This window comes from Homalodisca vitripennis, chromosome 7 (assembly GCF_021130785.1).
Source record: "Homalodisca vitripennis isolate AUS2020 chromosome 7, UT_GWSS_2.1, whole genome shotgun sequence".
Lineage (NCBI taxonomy): Eukaryota > Metazoa > Arthropoda > Insecta > Hemiptera > Cicadellidae > Homalodisca > Homalodisca vitripennis.
The window spans coordinates 140,459,568-140,477,809 of NC_060213.1; the positions used below are offsets into that span (position 1 = coordinate 140,459,568).

Here is an 18,242-nt window from a genome sequence, read left to right on the forward strand (position 1 = left end):
TGAAAAGTTTGTATAAACTGCAGTTTTTTCCCTCACAGTTTATATATAAATTAAATTACAAGTTTTGTCTTTAACCATAAACAACTTTAGTATGGTACTCTTCGAAGCACGTGTCCGGATGTAGAGAGGGATTTCCCGCACAAGGTTTGCAGTTATATTTACAAGGCTCTGATATATTTACAGGTTGATGTCGTATCATAAGTTTCCACAAAATAAATTACACTACAATATAACGAGACGACTACGTCGTAGCACAGCAGGCAGCACAAGGGATGGCGCGGCACTGACCGACCGACTAAGCAGTGAGTATGCGTGAGGGGACGTCTGCGGCTCTGACAGTGACACACAAACAATAGACCGCGCACCATTTTCTCTACGCTTTAGTTTCTTTGACCTCGATACGGCACCAGTATCCCAGCAAGCCTTATTTTGACATCAACTTGTATTGTCACATTTACAAATTTTAACTCCATTAAAATAAAATTAAACAATTAATGGACATTGACGTTTGTGGCTGTTATAACATATTCAGCCATGACATCCATAGACGTTGGTGGCTCATCAAAGGTTAAGAATCTAGTACAAAATTAATGTTGTTAATTATTGCGAAACTTTGCATTTCAGGTAAAACACGCCTTGGCACTTTTAGCCAAAATATAATTCAAATTGGTATGAAAGGGTTAAAACGGCAGACACGTTATGATAAAAGTATCTAACAATTAACAAATACATACCTTCAATACAATCTTTTTCATTTCTTCATCGGGAGACTGGAACTCTCGGATCAGAATCAACATCACTTCTCTTGTATAGTAGTTTGCATACTCAGCGTCCATGAGCGGGATCAAGTAACCAATGGCTTTCAAGAATGCAGCCAGACCCTACATCACACAGACAGGTCAAGTTTTAAAAAAAGCAATGGCAAAAAGGTTGTAGTTCTAAAAAATGAAGGCGATTATCTGATAAAATACCTGAGTTATTTACTTATTTTCAGACTTTTAATGCTTTAGATAGATGAACTTTTTTCATACATGGTGATAAGTCTACAGCATTAACTAAAGACAGATGTGTTAACAAAAGTAAGTAATTGAATGATTACAAAAAAAAGAATGGTAGTAGCCTATAGCTTCCGACTTAATTTTCAAAAATTTGTATATTTGCACTTTGTCAGGTTGCAAATCCTTAAAACAGTAGTTTAAGTCATAGAAGACAATAAGAATCTAAGAGGCTGTCATTAGTAATTGCACAGTTCTAATGGAAGCGTGCCACTCCCTGCAGGCTTAAAACATTAGAATTTTATTGTGTTTAAACAATGAACAGCGTAAAAGAATGTAATAAATATATAGCCTACTTGTGCGAAACATTTTGGTGGAATCAGATGGTGGGCTACATTTTATTCTTTGAACTGCACTTTTCAGCAGAAATATAAACGACATACCATTGCATAGCACTAAGCGGATAAATATTTTAAAACCTAAGAAATGACAAAACTGTACCTTTCCTCTGTGTGTTCTGATACCCTTCCAGAGCGGTTTGAGTACGGAGTCAAAACTCTCGATACCGTACGGCGTGGCAGCCTCAGCGAGAGCTGCGATGGCCAAGGCGGTGATGGTCCGCACCTTCTGCTGCTCGTCGACCAGACCGTGCTCAATAATCTCCACCAGACTCTTCAAGTGGGGGAGTATAGCACATCCCATCAGGATTGCAATCTGCTGCACGATCTTTATACCTGTGCAACATTACATGGTACATTAAAAATGGTACAGAAAAACAACTTAACAATTGTACAATGAGAGTTAACAACTATTTATTGATTTCTAAATTGACATTCAATTAACAATAACAATATATACACACAAAAAAGAAAACACACATGTTCTAATGATATGTAATGTGTTCATGACACGTGTTATTATTAAAATGTTCCTCCAATTTAGACTGAAGCACACCACACAGACTCCAGGCGTACACAATGAAATTGTGTCAAATTTTTAGAAGTCTTTGAAGTAATCATCAAGAAAGAGAGTAACTTCAACAAAGAAGACAGCATTAGATTACCAAAACGTTGAAAGTTGTGATGAAGAGGTCATACTGATTGCTGATTGGTTGAGCTTCAGCCAGTACCGAAACAGTTCCGCTCCTTTCACTTTTATGGCAATGTGCATTATTAGTTTTTCCCGTTTCAGTTGGTCATAATTACCTCTCTACGAAATTGAAACATCTTGTTTTTTATTGAGTCAACACGTTCTAAGGACAGTGAACTGGAAAGTTTAAACATGGTGATGACACCAATTACGTAAGCCAAACAACAGGCAATACTAAGGATATATAACTCTTTACGTTCCTTGGAAACAGCGGTAAATTGATGCAAAAGATGAAAATTGAGACGGATGTAACAGAATGGTAGTCTTTGACCAAAATGCCAAACACGAGTATATATATCCACACATTGTGTGTCTTGGAGAGTTTTTTAGTCCACAAAAGTCCTTCGAAATGGCAGGTGCATGTACTTGTCAAGTTGATAAGGAAGTATTTATAGATGAAATTCACTCCATTCAGACATTCACCCCTGGCAAGGAGAGGAGGGGTGCTCTTTGTCTAGTGTAGTCTGCTCATCTATTTTCTGTGTCCTAAAGAGCCATAACCAAATATATCCCTTGTCTACCCAGATAAGATGATAGATCTTATCTGTGAAACCTTAGATAAGGAAATGCTCTAATAACTAATAGTTTATATAATTTATCAGTCTTATTAGTTTATACCAAGAATTTGAACTTAGATTAAATTCAAAATTTAGTAAAATGTTATTTTTAAAGTTTTATCAATAAATATATTTAAACAAAAATTCCATGTTTAATATTTTTGCATTTACCTCTTATAGCATATTTATAATAAAAAAATAGCTTTGAACTTAAAGAAAAATATATTTTATATATGTCTTGGCGTTATAGGGAAATCAATGGATTTATTAGCGGTGTGTAAAGGGTTAATTTTTTTTACTTAGTTTTAAGCTTTAAAGTGAAAAATAATACCACGGTCATCTTATAATTAACAAACACATTTTAAGATAATACAGTGCAGCATGTACCTGTGTGTCTGGCTTGCCAGGACTTCTTGCTGCGGCAGACGGCCTTCAGGAAGGGCAAGAGCGAGGGGATGCCGAGGGCACTAGCCACGACAGCAAAGGCTCGGGCTGTGGTGTTCCTCACGTACTCATCGATGTTGTCAATGTCGGGTCTCATGGTGGAGATCATGGTGGCGAGACCTGCTGCCTTAGCCAAGTTGGAGATGATCTCTCTGCCCTCCACACGGGCGTAGTAGTCCTCATCAATCAGCAGCGGCTCGATCACCACCAGAATCTGTCACCAAGCAATTGAATTGAAAATCTCCTTATTCATGGAATATACATCGAATAGCGTCAAAAATTACTTAACTAATATACTTATAAACTAAGAGGTTATAGTGTGATAGAATACCGGTACTCTAAACCTATAGTCAATCTAATTACAAATGCCCCAATAATTGCAGCTTTAGCCATAACACGGATTAATTTTTTTTAAAATACAGAAATAGTTAACAATATTATAAATAATATTACTTATCGTTAAACTATGGGACCTAAACAATAACAATAATAATAATAGATTTCAGTACTTGATAATAAGTTAGCAACAATAATTTAAATAAATACATAAACACAAATTGATATATTACTGTTGTATAAAAACTCAACTAACCCAGAATTATAAAACTCATCAAAGGAATATAGAGATAAAGAAATTAAGGTTGACTTCATTTTTTTTGTAAATATTGCATTATTTTGCTCTGCAGTTATTGTTAATGGAATTTAAGTTAAGACATTTTTCCCATGTAATTGGTATTTTTCTCCTAAAACTGCAGTCCAGTGCAATACCACATCTTATACTGTACTTATCGTTCACGTAACATGAAAGACATGAAAGGATAGTTATGTTTTACATAATTTATACTTTCATATACTCGTATATAAAAATCCATATATTGTAAAAATCTTGAGCTCTTTAAAAAGGTCTTTAACACTCCTTTTTTGGAGTTTGAGAACAATATCCAAGTATTCCTTGGCGGTATTCAGTATTCAGATTCAAGATTTTATTGTTGAATGCTGCACAGCACAGCAATGGTCAAATATCACTAAGCCTAGAATATTTTCCAATTAAAATTAGATTTAACTACATCAAAATACCCACAAACCTCATATAAACTGTTTTTACAAGGAAGCTTTCAACAATGGACTTGAATTTATTGTATGGCAATTTCTTAACATTATCTGGTAAAACCTTGTACATATTTAAACCCACATATTCAAAACTGTTTGGTGTACTAGTATAGATACATATTTTTGGCTCAAATTATTTTTAAACCTTGTGATAAAATTGGGAATACTGGTTGTCTTGATTAAAAAACAAAGATCTCACAATCTAATACAAAAGCCATCTCAAAGTCATAAAGGAAATTCAGGGATTTCTTTTTTTAATGGTGTGATATGTCTTTTTGAGTGGTTTAAAACTGCAAACACTAACTGTAATGTACCAACCTTGTGAACGTAGGGTCGAACCAAATCGTCCAGTTTGTAGAGGATTCTGTCGATGACCTTGACTAACAAGTGTCTCTCCTGATCCTGATCCTCCAGGGTGGGGGACATGAGCAGTGGGAGGATCTGGTTGAACAGAGGTCCTGCTCCAAACTCTCTCGCTTTGTCAGTGATCTGTCGCAGGGCAGCTTTCCGCATTGGCGGCGTGCCATTCTTGATCTTCAACAGGAGCTTCATTATCTTCCGTTCCTTCTGCTCCTCGGGGCTGAGTGATTCCTCGTCCACATCCACCTGCAGGACAGACAAGGCTTCCATTACACTCTAGATTTTGGTGAGTTATGAAATCAAGAACTGATTCAAATTACACAAGAAAACATTCCTGACAATCACTTTCTTAACACATTCGCTGCGGGTGATGACAATTGTTGTCATGCAATACTGGCGCGCAATGCGGATGACAACAGTAGCAGACATCGGATGCCATTGCCTCAGTGTGAGCCTTGACGTGGAACATTGTGCATGTTTCATATGTTATTTATTCGCAATCCGTTTGTGGTTCACAATTATTGTTCGCTGGCTGTGCTGTATTGTTTATTGTATGTAGTGTATATTGTAAGGTGACTGTGTGTGTGTTTTTTTTTATTGTATTTAGGCAATATAGAAGACGACAATGAACTAGCGGAAGACCTTATGAGTGAACAGGACGATTCCAATCAAGTTCTATTTTTACAATTTTACGTTTATGGACCGTTTTCAATTTTTTTCCCTAACTGTTACTGCAATTGACAAAGCCATTCAGGAGTAATAGACCCAGTGTCCTGTGGTACTGTACTGACTAAGCGGGGACCAGCACCAGGTGCGGCTGACAACAATTGCTGTCACAGTTATGACGTCACCAAATCTGGCTGTGGAGTTACCTGGAACACCTTTTTGACTGCTCTGACTTCATTTTGGGTAAGTTAAAAAAATAATTTCCCGCATTTACAAAATTCTCCCAGTCAAATTTTTTCAGCAGCGAATGTGTTTAATAAAGAAATTACGAGCAGTCTAACAACAACATAACTCACCAATAGTTTATCAAAATACTGGGCATCTTCTGGTTTCAAGAAGGGGAGATTTCCTTTCGGCTGATTATCCACGTATTTGGCTGACTTGTCCTCTGTCTGCATGAAGAATCCTGTGGGAGTACCGACGATGGGGGTTGGGGTGGCAGTCAGCTTTCTGGCAGGAGTTCGAATCGGAATGTATCCTGAAACAAGATAAAATTACTGTTAATAAATGCTTTACAGCGTTGACAAGTACCCAAAGTATACAAGTTACGCTATAATTGTTGGAAGGTGTATAATAATACACTCCCAGACCTCTAATACTCTCAGGCACACTGAACTTGTAACAAAACTGAGCAATGAGTATGCACCAACGACTTGAACTCTACAGCGACTACTAGAAGTGATCTGATTGCTCCTTTGACGCTGATATGTCCTTCTCTTTCTATAACGATCTCCCAGCAGTAAAGAACACTCTAAGAATGCTTTGCTCAGCAATCAGATTGCAGTGGTTTCAAAAAAAAAAAATTACAGACATGAAAAATATTCTGAAATACACAATGTGTAAAAGTGGGACAATGTTCCAGGCGTGGGAAACTTGAGATGCGTTTTTTTGTGAGTTGCACAAAAATGTTTTAATTTTATTGAGTGAAACATAAAAATAATGCAAGTTGTATGTTACAGGGAAAACTTTACACTTTGGATTTGTTTAAAAGATTAATTGTAAAACGTAAGGCAAAAATAAAATTCTTGCACACACAATAAAGGTAAATTGGTGCAATTTTTCTTCGCCCTTTTAGTAATGTTTGTTATTTATTAAAAATGAATTTATATTAGTTTTAAAAACATTAAGACATACTATTTTACTTTTCTAGCTGAAAAATGGACAAAGATTTAAGTTTAATATTGCAAAGGTAAGTTCAACATATTTTATCTCATTCAGTCCAGCTTAAAATTCAAATCCATCATTCAAACTAAACACTGTAATTATATTATAACAGACCAGAAATATTGAAAAGTGCGATCCAGCTAAAGACGAAGTAGACGATGAGGTTCCTTGTAAAATGTCTTACTTATAGCATTGGTGTCTACATATTAGTGACAAAGAAATATTACATTGAGGTTTCACTGTATTTATTTTATTGAATAAAAAAATATATGTTTTATAAGTTATAAAAGTGAATTACACTATTCTCATAAATAGATCATTCAGCACAGGCCTATTCCGTTTAAACGGATCTCAACTGTAAAACTGTTCATCTCTTTTTAGGTTTAAAAGAGAAATTATCAGTAATATACCTGTAATCTTTGATGATTATTCAAAAAGACTAATTATATTGCAGTGTGCTCATCAGACAACTGTGAGATAGTGATTCTAACTGAAGTATTTTACATCAAGAATCTATCCTTACATTTTTATTTTGCCTGCCAAAACATTTAGGCAATAGAGGCAGTGTTTATTAGTCTGCTATGGTTTACAGTAGTAAATGTGTTAATATTACTTTCAAAATTAAGTATTTTGTCAAACATCTCCTTCTGCTATTCAATTACAAGTTTAAATTTTCAACAGTCACAAAGATAAGACAAAATATCTATTTAAAATGCAACAGCTTCATAGTAGATACCATGTTTCAAAGTTGATATTCCAGACACCATGATGTAGCCAAAAGGTGAAATACAAAAGTTCTATGGTATTTGTCTTTAACTTTCAATCAAGACGACAAGAGACAGACCTGCAGGTGGGGTGAGGACCTTGTAGCCTGGCGGGAACATGGAGTCCAGTTCATCGTCTGTGAGAGGGCGGTTCCTCTCGTCGATCTCTCTCTCCCAACGGTAAGCCTGCAGCTGTTCTGGCGTCATAGTCATCAGATGACCTGGTGCATACAAACCAATTAGAACAAATAATTGAAGCAATCATTATAAGTAGACAAATTTATCAATTTATTTCAAACATACCAGCTTTATTGTACATATACATTGTACGTTACTTTTTCGTTCTTTTTACAGAATTTACTTCGACAACTGAATGCGGCTTTTAAATACGAACAAAAACAGAAGGATGAGAATTTTTCAATTCCAAATTATGACATAATTTTTTCAGCTATATATATATATTGTTTATATATGCTTCAAGGAAACACTTTATTGAAATCAAATTTTCAATCAAAAAGCCATCAAAAAAAGTTATGGAAAAACTCAGTTAATGATAAAATTATTATTTTATTTAGTGTCTATATTGAATAGAAACCAAAAGTGGACAAACACACAGATTGTTACTAAAATGTAGTAAAAAAACACACAAATGCCAGGATGACTTTAAAACCACAGCTCCAAATGGCATGCTATTGAAAAGTTCTGCAGTTTAAATAACATATAACACCAGCGTTGAGCTCTTGAACATCACAATATGCAAAAAATAGATCTTGACAAACACAAACCTGGTGTGGGAGTGGCCATAGCCATAGCCTTCTGGCCGGTGGGGGTCACACCGCTTGGGGTGAGCAGGGGGGTGGAGGGGTGAGGAGTAACAGGAGTTGCAGCCCCAGGAGTCATCTGGCTGGAGGGGGTCTCGTCCCAGCGCGACCGCCGCTTGCTGGCTCCCGGAGTGGGGGTTTCCTGTATCAGATCTCCACCTCCGCTCCGCTCTGTGCGAGGAGTTTCAGCCCACCCACTCTGTCCAGGTGTCTCTGCACACACAACCAATATATTACACTGCGTTTCATTAAATCTAACAGTTATTCATCTTGAAAATAACGTTAGTACAATCCATACATTTTTACGCAACTTTAATGTAAGAGATTTTTATGTAATCAAAATAAAAAACAGATGAAATTTCTACATTTATTGTTTATTTGTCAGTAATTAAATTACCCAAATCTGGAAGAAGGTAAATTACATAGCTAATCTCTAATTTTTATTGGAAAATATAGTATATTTTATCCATACACTACTTATTTGAAGACTCTTGGAGCAATTGGGAAAACAATTTTAAGCCATACTAAATGTTAATAAAACAATACTTTCCAATATGGTTTAATTTTTGGGCGAGGGCTTTCAAAAATAAAAAAATTATTTAAAGAGCATTTGTCACACTCAAAATATGGAAGAGTTGAAAAATCTGTTGTAGCCAAGCACTGCATTGAATCAGGACAAAAAACATCACTAAAAACCTAAAATTAATAGAATAAGTAACAAAACCAATGAACTTAAATGCTTGGGAAACACTACACATAAACAGAAATAAAGAAAAATTCATAGACAATGAAGAAGGCCCTGTTAAAAATTTCAGACTTCTTCTCAATTTACTGGCTGAAATATTTCCAAAATTTTTCTATTTGCATATTTACACCATATGGTATTTTAATATTAATTGTAATAAAAATAATGTAAATATATATTTGTGGAGTTGCCTGATGATGAAACCTTTGGTTTCGAAAGGCCTCGTCCAAAAATAAACTTATTGGAAAGCATTGTTTTATTAATATTTAGTACTATGTAAAATACTTAGTTATCATAATTAATAGTTGTGTATAATGCATTTTTTCTGACTTGACAGAGATTAAATTGTATTTGAAAGACTTAAGATGATACAATTACACTTAGAAGTTCACCATACCTCGCTCGGTCTTGGGTGTCTCATCCCAGCGGTTGCGTCTGCTGGAGGTGATCTTGTCGTGCGAGGGTGTCTCGCGGCCGGGGGTGGCGTGGCCAGGGGTGGCATGACCGGGGTGGCGTCCCACATCCGTGTGCTGGCCCCTGGAGTAGCACCAGGGGTCTCACCTCCCTTGCCGTGGCCAGGGGTCTCGTCCCAGCGTGTCGTTGCGGGTGTTGCCTACCAAGAGAAGTTTTGTGTTATCGAGAGGAAGAGCACAAAGTCTACTATCAGTAGAGTCACTGGTGCATGTAACACCACCCATTAACACATTCACTAGTAAAAAATTGGGGAAAAACCTTTAACAAACTTTTAAAATTGAGTTTTGCATTTACTGTTTATTACTTAAAAAACCGCATGAACATACATGAGAGGAACTTTTTATTTCTGAGGTGCTACAAAGTCATACATTACTTCTTTGGGGTGTTTGAATGCTGTTCGCTGGCAGTTCATAAAGAAGAAAAACAGGCAGAAAACAAAATAATAAATACAGAAAAAATTGATTGCAGAAATATAATAAAGAAAAAGCTCAGCAACATAATTCTGAAGAGGTTTTTTGTTAGATACTGTCACTATCATTACATGAAAGTCCGATAGGTGTGAGGTGTCACATGCTCTGAAAGAGTTCATGTCCTTCCATGCATAGATGCACTTGTTTTTGTTTATTTGTCCTATGAAATTTGCCACATTAATAGCAAGAAAATCAGAGGAATGATAGGATTGGAAAAATACACTACATCTCCAGAAGAGAATAAATGCCAAACTTAAAATGATATCCTTGCCAATAGTGTCCTGGCAAAGTCAAAAAAAGGAAGACGTTAACACTGAGAGATATTTAACTATAAAAAATAACGTAAATATGTTAATGTTAATGTAAATGGGTATGTTTATGCAATTAAAATGTTGCGTTTAGCTCAGAGCAAAGAACTTAAAATAAGTTAAATTACAATTTTTCACTGTTGCAGTAAGTTTTGTACGACTATTAGTTTTCCATTTACTTGTAAGGTGTGAATGGTTATACATTTATATTCTCAATGTTTGTTTAAAACAGTACAGATTTATAACACACTCACATCCTCTTTGTCCCAAGGAGAGTCGGTTGGTAGTCCTGCCTTGGTCTTCTTGGCAGGAGTGGAGTCTCCGTCCGCAGTCTGATCCCAACGTCCTCGCTTCTTAGGCGCAGGCTTGGCCTCTCCGTTGGTAACCGGCTTCAGCGTTCCCTCCTTGGCCTTCTCGATCAACTTCTTCCTCAACTGCGCATAAAACAATATGTGTGACGAGTTTGCACATTCAATTTTACTTGTAGTTTGGTTTTAAAAGGCTTTGCACGGTTCAGTCTACTTAACCTAATTGTTAACCTTAGTGAAAGGATAAATCTATTTGGGTTAAATGTACATGTGTGAAAAATAATTTTTTAACAGCCAAAAATGTTATTACAATACACTGTGTTATACGTCACACTTCTGATTTATCCGAACTAAATTTTTATTCATTTATTCATTCCAATTTTTATATAGAACACAATAACACAGCAGACTCAAGTACTGTACAAATTTAACAACCAAAAGCAACAAATTTATTTGCTAAATTTACTAAATAAATACAAAACGTAAATTTGTTTTTAATAATAGTAAAGATATATGTGATTTTATTATTAATTTGTCCTGTGTGGCGTAGTGTTTAAAATATAATAAAATCATTACTGAAATTACACTATATAAATTTTTCAAGTTATTTTTGTAATCTTTGTGACAAATAAATATTAAAATCACATATGTCTAACTATTATTAAAAACAAATGTAATTTTTGTATTTACTTTTGTGATGTGTCTGATGAAGATAGCCTTGCTATCGAAAGGCCTCACAAAAATAAAAAAAGTTATTAGTATTTGTTTGGTGTTCTCGATGTAGTGAATAAATTAAGAACAGCCAATACAAGCTCTATCTTCAACAAAAATAACTACTTTAAAACATTGATATATCAATTAACAAAATATTCTATCAAATTCCATAGAGAATAAAAAAAACTTTAAAATGTTGTGATTACGACACTGCATAAAACATTAGATACGGACAACAATATTCAAAAAGAATTAGCGATGCAAAAAGTGTTTATATAATCCTCGCACTCACGACGATACCACCTGGGCAAAGGTTATAATCGTCACCATGAGTTAAGCTATTATCCTATAATAAACACTAAATAAACCAAGGTTTAATTTATTAATTAAAATATATATTTAAAGAACACATACTATTGTAAACTAGCTATGCTCTATTTCTGTTGAGGTATTAAAATTGCAGCGGAAGCCCCAACTGAAGAATTTGAAAACGAAACAAAAAAAACCCCGAAAACATACAAGAACACTGACCTCACTCTCCTCTCCTCGGAGCAGCTGCTCTCGCATAATCTCCGTGTATGTCCTGGACCCGACATCGGGAGTTTTAGCTCCTAGAATCAACACATCAATCCGTATATTACACACAGATCCAACACTAAACTGCACAGAAATCTTGTTATCATATCACTAGTGTAGTACCTGTTCTCATCAATCTAATTTTAAATCATTAAATTACAAGTTTTCAGACAATCCAACGATAATTTCTTTAATAACCTCTACAGAATTAAAATTCACTGGCTATGGCATTGGACATATTTTTATCATTAATTTACAACTACTCAAAATTATTGAGGTTAAGATTATATAAAAGTATTACTTTTTACTTTATTTCCCTTTGTTTTAAATATTTTGTAGTATTTGAAATAAAGTTGACGACTACATAGTGCCATGTAAGCAAATGAAGACTGACACAAACCTGACTGATACACGGCACAAAAATACAGTAACTTTATATGGCTAACACATAAAACATGAAACATTCACTTGAACTAAAAATGTTTACAATTCTAATAAGAATGTTTACACTACAGAAACAAAATACCATGACTGGATATGGTTAATGGCAAATAACATTGATGAGCTAACCATAAACTGATAATAGCTTCATTTGTTAATAACTATTTATATTAATTTACTGTTATGTGTAAAATAAAAAGATTTAATTGTCTGAAAACTTGGCGTGGCAATGCTTTTATCATACTGAAAATTTCTCTAATACTTATGTATAATACAAAGTGCAGTTTATTGTTTCTTAATTAAATACATTGTTTAAATGTGTGCCTTTGTGGACATTTGTGTAGAAGAAAATACAAACGGTACTAAAATTATTGTGACATAATAAATAAATTGTGTCCTCATAAAAAGGTGATAATAAGGAATTCTTGGTTGTATGTATAATAATTAATGTTTTACACATTGTTCATGAATTATCGTTTTCAAGCAAAAATCTGGCCTATTTACCATATACTTGTACAATTTATTATAAAAAAAAAACTACTCCCAATGTTTTTATAAAATATTAATAAACATCTTTACTCGATAAATAACACTTTAATTCAGACACTTATTGTACATAATTCAACAAATTTTAAAATCTATTAAAAAAATTTAAATCTTTAGATTAATTTTTGTAAGATACTAGAAAGATTTTTCATTAGTTACATAATTATGAAAACCAGAAAAACTTGTCCTATTTACACTTTGTATAAATAAAAATCATTTATCTCAAAACTTAAAACGTATATTAATAAAATCAATTACTTTTAACTAATCGCACAGGAGATTACATTAAATTCTAAACAACAAAAAATTACTAAGTTGACAAAATGGTGACATACTCTCAATTTCTGATAAGATGGTTTTGGTTATGATGACATTTTAATTCAAATGTAACATACATGTTGTCTCAATAGAATGATACTTTCCAAACATGTTAATCACACAACATTATTCTGTGTTTGATGACTTAAGGACATTATTCTCTGTAAACATTAAATTTAAGAAAATAACACGTTTTAACCCTTCGCACGCCACATACAAATTAATTAATTAACTTCCCAATAATGCCGAGACAAGTAAAAAATGTTGTTTCTTGAAGTTTAATGCTAGTTTTTATTATAATGAAATTATAAAAGGTAAAAGCAACAATGTATAAAACAGGGCATTTTAATTTAAATTAGCATATTTATTGATAAAAATATAAAAGATCTATTTACAAAACTTATCATTTCAAATAAATTTCAATTTCATAGTAAAATGTAGTTTAACTAAAAAGTTTGAAAACATTTGACTATAAAACAAGATAAATATTTCAAACTAACCACAACACTACCACACAATAAAGAATAATAACGAGATACGTAGTAGACACGCGCTCGTGACAACCGAGAGAGCAGTAATACACGCCACCGATATGTTTGGTTATGGCTCTGTAGGAGACGCAGAACTGACGAGCAGGTGGTCGAGTTAGACAAAGTGTGCTCCCATCCCCCTGCCGCAGAGTGAACTTCCCTGGCAACCGCGAAAAGCATAAAGCATGCACCAGGGCTTTCGAAGACCTTTTGTGAAGTAATAAACTCTCCAAGAGAAATAATCTATAATATCGGATATAACTGTATTTGGTGTTTCGGCCAAAGCGTGCCATTCTGATATATCCGTCTATTGCGTGGAAAGGGTTAAAACTTTGGTTTTGTTTTTTTTGTACAAAATGAAATTAAACAATTTTTGTGTGAATTTAGCATACAAAAAATTTTCTGAACCCAAAATCAATTGAGTAATTTTGTGAACATCCAGAAAACAAGACGTTGGCTCTCCCTATACATTTTATTGACATTTGTAGATGAGACACGTATATTAAAAGGGTTAAACTAAGACGATCTTAATTTTTGGTTCCCACCACCCTAGCACCTATGATAAAAGCACTGCCAGTTGGATATCAGCTAGATACGTACGTGCAGGCGAACGCTCTCGTCTCGCTGTGGCCGCAGCACCGCTCTACTGACACCTGAAATAAGCTGGGGTTCATTAATAATGTTCTTAAACCATTCATTCGTACTTTCACACACGTGCGGCTGAGTCCCAAACCTTACACTAGTCTTACGCTAAACACGTCCTCCTGTGGCAGGTGTGCATCTTCCATAGGTTAACTTATTCTACAGGAACCTATATAATTACGTACAAACATTTTATGAGTTGTGGGCTGTTTGTTATCCAATTACATCTTCACTGAACCGAGCCCATCCAAAAAAAAATAACCTAAAATATTTTACTAAGTAGGCATGGTTCTGAAAAATTATATAAATTTGACAATAATCCGTTAAAAGTAATAAAAGAATTAAATAAAATGTAAAGTATTTACGATAATCACAAATGTATATAGAGGAAAAGTTTGTTAAATACACACAAAAAAATAAACGTCAATTACAATCATAAAGTATTATTAAGCTACATAAATATTTTTTAAACATTGCAAAATAATGTATTAATAAGGAGTGTGTGAACGTACACAAATTTTATTTAAAAACAAATAGATTTATTATCTATTGCTTCAATTGTTTTGCGATAAAAATTATATAATTTTTTACAATTATTAATTCCTAACAAGAAACTTTGAACTAAACATTGTTAGTCTACTAATTGTAATAATATTATTCTATGTATTTTTTTAGCTCTATTTTAATATTATTTTGTTTTTATTTCCAAGGTTAAAAACATTATCACATGTATTAATGGAAACATTATCTTCTGATTGTTGTGTTACAGAAGTTTATTCATTCTGGATATTGCAACATATATGATTTAAAGATGATTCGAAGTCAATTTTACGTTTCAGATTTAACTGGTTGAAATATTTAATTATTCATCATTTAAATGTACAATTATTTTAAAACGTAACCTCCAAAAACAATATGATATTCCATTCGAGGATACATTACTATACATATCCAACTTGATATCAAACAATGTTACTACTCACACACCTCTTATAATAATGTAAAATTATTTCTATACTGTACCAATATTTACTGTACTATGTGCTTCACAATCCGTTAAGAAACATGAAATATCAGTGACTATATGACATAGATTCTTAGCTTAATTAAGAACCAAAAGTTACTAACACTATGTAGAGCTTTAGCTACAAAGATTCTTTTATGCCTATTGTAACTTAAGAAAAATAAATATGCTGCCATCTTTATAAATAAAGAATATAAATCAACTTCTGTTTTAATTTATTTATGTGCTTTGCTCGAAATCAGAGTATAAACTTCGAACATTTTATTAAACAGGTCTATTAATAACTTAGGCGAAGCTATAAAACATATCTGTAGAGTAATGCTGCAGCATTGGATCTCGACAATTAGAACTAATTAAAAGTGGAGAGTAATCTTATTTCTGTGAGTAAAGTAAGTTATAGATTGTAATTAAAAACTTCATGACTGTATTCCCTACGTGAAAATTAAAAACTTCCATACAAATATTTTTGTATGAATGGTTTTACAAATTACAAATTAGTTTACAATTATTGAATTTACAGAGCTAAAATGTCTATTTAAACATTATGACGCCCTAATATGACTAAGAAATTGGGAAACCAAATTTTATTGTGGAAGAGTTCTAAATTTGTATTTTTTCTTCCAATGCTAAATTCCTAAATTTAAGCCTGCGAACAATTTAAATTTGGAAAGTAAACAAATTTTAATAAAACCTGAGGATTTTTTTATGACTTGGACTGCATGGTCTGGACAAAGTACATTTATGTTTTATATTTGATTTACAAGATTTAATCTTAACCAATAGTTTTTTATTGCTGGGAACACATGATGATTATAATCAAATTACAGAAGGCATGAAATGTGAAGGTTCAAAAAACAAAAAAAATTTGCAACTCCCAGTAAAAAGATTCTGCTGAAAATTGATTTGTAAATTCTTTAAAGTAGAAATTCTACTCTTATTTGAACTTGAAACTAGTTTAAAACTGCTGGTGTAAAAAGGTCTTGTTAGAGATACATAGTAGTTTTTTTATTATTTGTAAAAACTAGCTAATAATATATGTGCACATGAATTTGATCTAAAATTACCTGAATTTTATAGAGCCCTTTGTTTTATTACATAACAACAATTGCAAAACATATATAACTATGAACATTTTTTAAGATGTGATAAATACACATCCAAACATTTTTAATTTTTCTTGCAAAATGTTTACTTGCTGAATATTTAAATAATGAAATACATTGCATTCTAACACAATAAGGTTGTTAAGTGTTTTATGTTTAATACTGTTCTTATGAAGCTAAAATCAATATGGGTGCAAATACAGCTGGTTCTTAACCAGAAAAACTATTTCCTTACCCATTTTTTTATAACTGACTGAAAATTTAGCTACCAATTTCTTTTTTGGTTTGAACAAATTAAAACAATGTTTTGTACTCTTTTGATAATCGAGTGAAAATATTGTTACAATTGTAAAACAGAAAAACATTGGTTTTTTTTATTCCTACCACGATTCTGGCAATCTAATAATAATTTTGTGTGGACATTTCAGCTCTGTATCTCAAAATATTCTCAGCGAAACACATCGGAAACAAAAGCACTTCTGCGACTGCACAGGAAACAAAGTAAGGAACACTATCACAAAGTTCACTCTAAGTCTACCAGTAATCTACACTACAGTACACTAAGAGGGACCTCAGCCGCACCTAGACAAGCTTGGTTACCACAGGTTGAGCAGACTCTTCACACATACAGAGCATGGTATCCTTCTGTAAATGAACATGAGTATTAGACTCAAGACATCTCTACCCTTATCGTACTTGCACTACATTACGCCTACCATCTCAACTAAACACATCATAATAGTCACTCGAACCTCATCGCAACCGTCGAGACAGTTGAGGTCCGTGGGTGATCACTAGTACTTTATTTCAGTGAAAAAGTATCTAATTCAATGTTGAGGCACATGTAAGTTATCCTGTGTAGAAATGTCGGTCAAAGCAGAGTAAAGTCGTTAACCATAACTAATTTGGATTGGACCTGTTGCGATTATCAAAATTATTACAGACGTATAAAAAGGACGATAAAGCCATAAATTTGCAAACACTACACATAAGGTTTACTGTTGCTAAATTTCTGTTCTTTTAGTTCTATTTTTGGCCAGCGTCATAAACACGATGAAAGTTTTGTAGCATCCACCGCGTGAAAACATTGCTTACACAATTATCTTCTTGGAATATTTCGTCCTTCCTTTGGAGAAGAGTCTTCAGTTACCAAGTATTAATCGAAACCGAAAGCAAATGTCAAAATCTGCCATGTTTAGATCAAAGTCAAAATGGAGAAAGTCCAAAACAAGCCTAACTTCCTTAGTCACAGTGTCAAAACCGTATTCAAGCCGGACCTAAAGTTAAAGACCTGTTTTGAGCAGTGAAGAACCAGATTCCATAGTGTAAGGTGGGAGTCTACAAAATCCCACGTAGCAGTGGTTCAGTCTACATCAGAGGAGACAAAACATTTCCCACGTATCCACACGAGTGAATGAACACATTATACACAGGAAACATCAAGATATGGACAAATCTGCCATAGCAGACACAGTTTTAAGATCAATTGAATTTGAAAAAACGAAAAGTGCCTGTGAAAATTTTTCACTGTTATCCTAGAATAATAAGAGAAACGTTAGAAATAATCAAGAACAATAATAATTTAAATGACGACAGAGCGAAATTTTCTAAAAGTTGGCAAGCGGTAATAAAGAAGCCATACTGATCATAACTAGTCTGTGGTTGGATAAGCTAAAGCCAATCACGAGAAAGCTCCGCCCCTTCGACTTGCCTATACAGACAAATGTTTATTATTGGCAGTTTCGGCTTCACATCTGTTGATTGAAGATAGCAGCGGGGCCGAAATATCTCAAGAAGATAACTATAAGTAATGTTACGACGCTGAGTGAACCGGAAGAATTTGATGTTAGTTTCTATTCTGTCACCTGATTTGAGAAGTATTGCAAAAATACCATTGTTCATGGTTTATTAAATATACAGCTTAACTATGTTCAATTGAGTTCTCTCAATTCC

The 18,242-nt window shown here is 33.6% G+C and overlaps 1 protein-coding gene across 1 annotated transcript in view; it reads right to left on the reverse strand.

Moving 5' to 3' along the window:
• Window positions 1-18,242, reverse strand: part of LOC124366431 (splicing factor 3B subunit 1) — a 45,222-nt gene that overhangs the window by 16,905 nt on the left and 10,075 nt on the right. The window contains 11 exon segments of the mRNA XM_046822980.1: window positions 735-881; window positions 1,497-1,729; window positions 3,089-3,359; window positions 4,574-4,861; window positions 5,638-5,819; window positions 7,350-7,490; window positions 8,055-8,303; window positions 9,233-9,340; window positions 9,343-9,448; window positions 10,342-10,521; window positions 11,641-11,720. Of these exon segments, the coding sequence (XP_046678936.1) occupies window positions 735-881; window positions 1,497-1,729; window positions 3,089-3,359; window positions 4,574-4,861; window positions 5,638-5,819; window positions 7,350-7,490; window positions 8,055-8,303; window positions 9,233-9,340; window positions 9,343-9,448; window positions 10,342-10,521; window positions 11,641-11,720 (1,985 nt within the window).